General features: G+C 42.7%; 1 protein-coding gene across 1 annotated transcript in view; it reads right to left on the bottom strand.

Moving 5' to 3' along the window:
- Positions 1 to 87: 87 nt before the first annotated feature.
- Positions 88 to 7533, bottom strand: part of LOC119577277 — a 21355-nt gene continuing 13909 nt past the window's right edge. Inside the window, exons 5-7 of the mRNA XM_037925022.1 lie at positions 1408 to 1564; positions 356 to 559; positions 88 to 153 (exon numbers count right to left, since the gene is read on the bottom strand). Coding sequence (XP_037780950.1) covers positions 88 to 153; positions 356 to 559; positions 1408 to 1564 — 427 coding nt within the window. The remainder of the gene's footprint in view (positions 154 to 355; positions 560 to 1407; positions 1565 to 7533) is intronic.

The raw sequence follows: 7533 nt of genomic DNA, 5'->3' as shown, positions 1-7533 counted from the left end.
GGGGAAAGGGTAAAAAAATTTTGGTTTTCCCCGGTCCGTTTTTTGGGCCACTGCACTTTCTAACATTCAATTTTTCTGAACCCCCTTTTAAATAAAGCACCAAAACCCAAAAGACAATTCTTTGATGCCTGCTTCTATGCAAGGTGCCCACTCCTATGTTTCAAAGAAAATATATGCATAAATGTCATTTGATAATTCCAGTCTATATGAAATCCATATCTTTACTTTTCTTTAGAACCTACCCTACCTGCATTAACAGTCCTACTAACTGTATAACAACTATTTGATTTGCTCTTTTTACACAAAGAAAAATTTTATGAACTAATATTAAGCACCCTGACTAAAAAGAACTTACTTCTGCCTTTTCCAGAACATGGGCAGCCGTTCTCCTCTCGCCCCAGACACCACAACCGTCTGTCAACATTAATAAGTACCCAGAGTCACTGGCACTTGACTTTCCCATCCATTCTGGCCCTAAGCTCGGCATTGGGCCCCATGCAGCTTCCTCCAAAGGTCTCCATGCTTCTGCTGTTGTCATTCTGGCCAGGTAAGGCTCCTTCTGTAAAGACCATTACAGATTTAATTTAGGTTCATAGGTTCCAAGACAGATGAAATAATTCATGACTAATACTTCTACACAATATAATTGACTGCCTCTTTATTACTTTTGAATTTTAACATTGACTTTAGTCATAAATTGGCAGCCAGAGTATCAATGGAGTATCAATATCTTTATCAATTCCAATCGGAACATGTCATCTTACAGGTAAATATTCAAGACACACACACATCTGCCACTGGCTTAGCACCAATCACAGCTTCTGAGCCTATTGGTGCACTGACGGCTGTCCACAAATCTTTAACGATTTTACCTTTTTTATGCAAGACAGAGCTAGATCTTTTTAATGATCAGCCTTCCTGCCTCAAAAGTAGTGGCGAGTTGGAAGTAAACTTATGCCTAAGCACTGAATACAGATCCAGTGCATGCTGGTCTCTGTAGAGCAGATTTGATGGGTTCTGGCAGAGCACAACGTGTCAAAGCACTTAACTGAAGCATTGTCATTCCTGCATGGATTTCTGCCCGAGCCAGACCAGCATGAATCAACAGGACCGAGTAAATATCTATTGGGAAAAAAGTCTCGTCTTGCAAGTCCCTGCAGGTGTCTTTAAACATTTACCTGTAACCATTTACCGTGTTTAATCTCAGTGTTTAACAGAACACCTTTTAAAACAATGAAGATAATGATCATAAAGAGACAAACCTTTTTTTTTCTTCTACAAAATATCTTGCGTATAGGACACACTTGAGCCTGTCGTCCCTTTATTTTTCTTTAAGTCTTCCTTACCAACCGAACCAAACAACACTTCCCCCCCATTCATGCAGTGTGCTCATGAGCCCACACACACCTGGTTGCTGAGAGCACGAAACTCGGCGCAGGGCCTTGCTGCTCTCCTGCCGAGGGCGCCGCCGATGCCGCCGCCGCCGCCGCCACCGCCGCCGATGCCGCCGCCGATACCGCCGCCGATGCCGCCGCCGCCGCCACGGACCGCGGTGTCAACACAGCTTAGAAAACGGGAATCGTCGGGGCAACTTAGCCATTTGCTCTGACTTTTTTTTATTCTTCATTCTTTTTTATACATACAATTGGCTTCGCTCTAGTCATTGATGTTTTTTTTTCCCTCTATTTTATTAAAATCTGTTTATGTACCTGATGCTTCTGTGGTCATTAGTGCTCTTTTTATTTGATTTATATAACTGATTTTGCTTTGGTCATGATTTTTTTTTCTAATTTGCTCTATGTCACTGATTTTGTTCTGGTCATTAATAGTTTTGCGTGATTCGGATTTTTTCTGTTATTTCATGAATTAGGATAAGCTGTGGTAATCATGACAGTGTTATGGAGGGTAAATATTATAGAATAATTATTGTCATTACCATTATCATCATCAATCAACATTATCATCATTATTATCATTATCTTATCAATATTATTATTATTATTATTATTATTATTATTCATCATCTCTCATCACATCATATTATTTTATATTATCATTATTAGTACCATTGATAACATTATTCAATCATCATCATCCAAGGGGGCTAACGCCGACGGGGGCGCATGGCCGCATCCACCCTTCGCTTCCAGCCACGAGGATCCCTCGAGGCGAGTCTCCAGGCAGGCACACGCCCATCTCTATTTCCTCACGACAGGTCTCGTCGAGCTGCCCAAGCCATGATCTCCTAGGACGTCCCACGGGTCCCCTCCACCAGGGTTGTCTCGCAGAGAGACAACCTGGGGGGCAGGGTCGTCAATAGGGAGCGAGCTGGGTGGCCATATAGCCTGGTTGCGATCCCGGATTATGCAAGAAAACAGGTCCCATGCCAGTCTCACGGTGAAACCCGCCGGTTGGACACGGGGTCCTGCAACTGTACCCCATGATCCGGCGAAGGGACTTTTTTACAAAAGGCATCAAGGCGAGACTCCAAGGCACTGGATAGCGTCCAGGTTTCGCTTCCATAGAGCAAAACTGGAAGTATCAAGGCCTTGAAGACACGCAGCTTGGTCCTTCTGCATAGGTACCGACATCTCCAAACGCTCTTGTTGATCGAGTTCATGGCTCCTGTTCCCAGACCAATCGTCTACTAAATTCCTGGTCTGGAAACCCGAGATATGGATACGCTACCAAGGTATGTAAAACTTTCTGTGACTTCAACGTCCTCGCCGCAAGCATGGATCGACTGAACGGGTTCCCCTAACAAGCCCCAAAGTCCTGAATCTTGGTCTTGGCCCAGGAGACCTCTGGGCCTAGGGTTCGCTTCATTGCTAAATGCATCAAGAGCCGCCACAAGTGACTCCAAGGACTCAGATAGGATGGCAACATCGTCGGCAAAGTAAAGGTCCGAGACCTTAATATTGCCTAGGTTGCTCCGCACTGACTTTGGTTTAGTAGCTCTGCTCATTATCCATCCATACAAGTGTTAAAAAGTGTGGGTGCAAGGACACAGCTTGCCTCACCCTGAATAACAGGGAAGAAGTTCGACTACCCCCACCACACTTTACATGCACTTTCAGTACCAGTATAGAGGCTTGCTATCATGCCAATAATCTGTGTCGGAACTCCCCTGAGCCTCAGGTTTCTCCCATAGCGACTCACGATGCACCGAGTCAAACGCCTTTTCGAGGTCGATGTAGGCTGAAAGCAACCCACGACCAAACTCCACGACGGCGTTCCCAATTACTCGAAGCGCTAGTATATGGGTCTATTGTGGACTTGCCAGGAGTAATCCAGACTGCTCCGGGTCTCTGGGCCTCAGTAGGTGGTTGGGGGATCCTTTTCAGAAGAATGTGAGCGAGAACCTTGCCTGGTATGCTGAGCAGTGTAATGCCACGGTAGTTGCTACAGTCCCATCGACCCCCTTTTCCCCCTTTCCCAGAGAGGGATGACCACGCCCCTCAGCAGGTCAGGGGGAATGGTACCAGACTCCCAAAAGGGCAGTCAGGACTGTATGCGGGCCCCGAGCCATAAGTTCACCCCCAGCCTTTAGCAGTTCAGCAGGGATTCACATATGCCTGCAGCTTTCCCACTCTTCAGCTTGGAAATCGCCAGCCTAACCTCTGTTAGGGTAGGAGGTTCCCGCGAGGGGTGGTCGGCACGGCACTGAGACATCCTTGCATCCAAGCTAACTGTTGGAGGACCCCAACCTGGTACAACTGTTAAAAATACTCAGCCCAACGTTCACGAACCCCAACATGATCTGAGATGATCCGTCCTCCGCTGTCGGACTGCAGTCATCTGTGAGGAGGGCTTAGGTTCAGTTTTCTCAGGGCTTGGTAGGCAGGGCGAAGGGTCATTTACCAAGAAATGGCTTTCGCCCTCCTCAGCAAGATTCCTGATGAACTGTTCCTTGTCCCTTCTCAGTAGTGTCCGAGCCCTACGCACCATGGAACGACGCAAGACTTGGTTTCCCCATTCACCCGAGCCTTGCGACACGCTTCAGTGGCCTCTAATGTCTCAGGGAATGGTATTCTGCCTTGTCCTTGGGCGTACGCCAATGGACTCCTGAGCTGCTTCGAGTGTTACGCGCTTGAAGGACTCCCACAGAGCAACTGGATCCGTCAGGTTGCTGGTTTCTGAGAATCGGTCAGAGACTGCCGTGGCGAACCCAGGGCACACTCCTCCTCCCTTAGTCTGTCCAAGTGAAACACCTTAGGGTGGCCACTGGAGGAACGGGGAGTTTTGAAGTGGACCCGCAGGGTAGCCACAAGCAGCCTATGGTCGGTGCCACATAACATTATTACTATTACTATTATCATTATTATCATTTTAATTATTCATATCATTACCATTATTATCATCATTGTTGTTGTTGCTGCTACTATCATCATTATCGCCATCGTCATTTAGTAGTATCATTATCATTATTAATGTCATTATAATCCCATCACTGTGATCAATATCATCATTGCCAGAATTATCACAAGCATTTTTACAATTGTCCTTATTGTTATTGTTATCACCGCCATCGGCTTTATTATTGACGTTCCAAATTATCCTTTTCATTGCCATTAGATAGATAGATAGGTAATTAGACAAGAGATAGATAATTAGATAGATAAATAGATCACAGACAGAGAGATAGACAGACATATTGATAGACAGACATAGATTTATAGACAGATACATGGACAGGCAGGCAAACAGATAGAAAGATAGATAATAATAATTTTTTCTTTATCTCTCAATCGAAGACTGAAAATGATAACGTGTGATGGTCTGGATACCTTCTACACACCATTATGTCATGGTTACTGCCATCATATTATTGTTCTTTTCAAACCACCGACACTATAATCACAATTAAAGGGTGAAAACCTTGCCGTTATTGGTGTCACATTTCACTTCACACGATAAGCAAATCTCCCGTCGTATCTATCCGTATCTAGAAGTTACAGTTTGTATCTTTGTACTGATTGGCCAATTTAAGCGCACGACCTTTTTATCGAATTGTTTTTCTCAATCTTTTCCTTCTAATTTTGTGTAGAAGGTATCCGGACCATCACATGTTATTTTCTTGTCTTCGTTTAAGAGATAGATAAAACAAAAATCTATCTATTTATATGACTGTCTGTCTTCTATTTGTCTGTAAATCTATGTTTATCTATCTATATGTCTATCTATCTATATGTCTGTCTATCTGTTTATCTATCCAGTTATCTATTTGCGTAACTATTTACCTATATATTTATCACTCTAATTGCATCTATATCTATATTTTTATTTATATCTGCATCTGCATCTCTCTCTCTCTCTCTCTCTCTCTCTCTTACACACACACACACACACACACACACACACACACACACACACACACACACACACACAACACACACACACATATATATCATCATCAATAACGGTAAGCTCATGTTTGAGCAGCCGCAAATATCTTTGATGTTGTCGCTCAGTCTTGTCTTCGGTTTGCCTCTTCCTCTGTTTCCTATCACCATCCCTGTCAGCAAGTTTTTCTCAATACTTTTACTTCTCATCACATGACCAATAACCTTTAATTTCCTTTTGTTCAAGATGTCCAACAGCCGGTCTTTACAATTTATTTTTCTCAGCACTTCATCATTCGTTTCTCTGTCCAGTTAATACGTAGCACTCGTCTGTAACACCACATTTCAAAACTATTTATCTTTTTCTTTTCTATCTTCTTCAGCAAACCCCAAAACTCAGTACCCTATGATGCAATTGGGAAAACTAATGGTTCAATAACCTCATCTTTGTCCGTAAGGTAAGCTTTGGGGCTTTCCAGATGTTATTGAGAGCACTGTGGCGTTTTTGACAATGGTAAATTTTTCTTTTTATCTCCGGTGAATCATCATATGTATTAGTTAAAACAGCTCCAAGTAAGTGAACTCTTTCACATTTTCCACAACCTTCCAAAGATTGTAACATGTTCATCATTGTTCATTGCCGGTTATCTTTGAATCTTCATGATCTTAGTTTTCTTGGCATTTAAAAAACAAGTCAGCCTTTTCGCTTTCTTTTCTAACTTTATCTAGTAGCTGTTGTATTCAGTGATACTGCTGGCAATCAAAACTATATCATCGGCGTACCTTAGATTTGATATTTTGTATCCTCCAACATCTACAGTTCCTTCAAAATTCTCCCGAGCACCTCCTAATTGTTTCGAATATATGTTAAAGAGGTGCGGAGACAGAATGCAACCCTGTCGCAACTCCTTGTTTGACTTCGAACCATTCTGTTAACCCATAGGGGTTCTTAAAGTTGCTTGTTGTGGTCATACATGGCTTTTTATTAGTTGGATGATGTGTTTTGGAAATTCATACGTTCATGTTATTCCAGAGGATACGTGATCAACAGTATCAAAAGTTTTCAAGTAAACGATGAAATACAGGTATAGGTCTTTCTGATCTCTGTTTTTTTCTATGATCAATTTCAGATTTAGAATCTGGTTTCTGGGGACCTTTTCCCGGGCAAAAACCTGCTTGTTCGTCTGCAATTTCTTCTTTTAACTTTAACTTCATTCTTTTAGCAATCATTTTCAACAAAATTTTGCTGGGTGTGACTTATTAATGCAACTGTCCTGTTATTGTGCATTGGAGTGCGTCACCTTTTTAGGTATGGGAGCAAAGATGATTTACCCAGTCTTCTGGCCATCTTCTTCATTCCAAATTTTTGTACAACGTTCGTAGAAGAAGTATTCAACACTTTCGCCAGCATTCTTGATTAGTTCCGCTGTTATTTCATCCATTCCCCGGGGTCTTGTTATTCTTTTAAATCTTTTAGGCTTTTATAAATAAAGTCTAGCAGTGGCGGTGGTTCATCTTTGCTGTCTTGAGTCTAATTAATGTTGTTGTTAGATCTTATTTTTTTGTATAGGTTGGAACAATATTGATTCCATCTATCTTTGGGTTTTTTCCATCACATAAAAACAAGTCCATCTTCAGTTTTGATAGTGTCCATGTAGGTTTAAATTTTCGTGTGATGTTTCGTACTCCTTGGTAGAGTTCTTTAGTTGTCTTATTGATAGAACAGTTTTCAATTCTCTGGCAATGTTCATTTAAATATTGCTACGCCAGTGGGTCTTTGTCTCCGTGCGAAACATGTGTTTACATGAAGGGACCTGGGGAAACATGTCGCAGCTGGCTGTGAGCGGAGGAGCGGAGGAACAAGCCAAGAGACGGAGTTGGGTGCTGCTCCTGTGAAGACCTCTTGTGTGCCTTGTGACTTGATATACTTTGTGATGCCCTGTTATAAGCTGTATTGTGCAATGTGACATACTGTTTTCCCCCTGTATTTTGGGCCCATAGAAAAGTGTACGGGTAAATAACTTGTGTAAATAAAGGAAAGACTGTCATTTTTTGTTTACTTCGTGCCTGCCCCGCCACTTGGCGTTTCCTCTCCTGGTGTTCTGGACGCTGTGGTGCTCGGTGCCTCTTGGAGCTGTTCAGTGTTCACGACCCTGTGTATAACACGCCGTCTGCCTAGCCTGCCTTGTGT

This window comes from Penaeus monodon, chromosome 9 (assembly GCF_015228065.2).
Source record: "Penaeus monodon isolate SGIC_2016 chromosome 9, NSTDA_Pmon_1, whole genome shotgun sequence".
NCBI lineage: Eukaryota > Metazoa > Arthropoda > Malacostraca > Decapoda > Penaeidae > Penaeus > Penaeus monodon.
The sequence above is the reverse complement of the archived record's forward strand: the minus strand, read 5'-3'. Positions and strand labels throughout refer to the sequence as shown.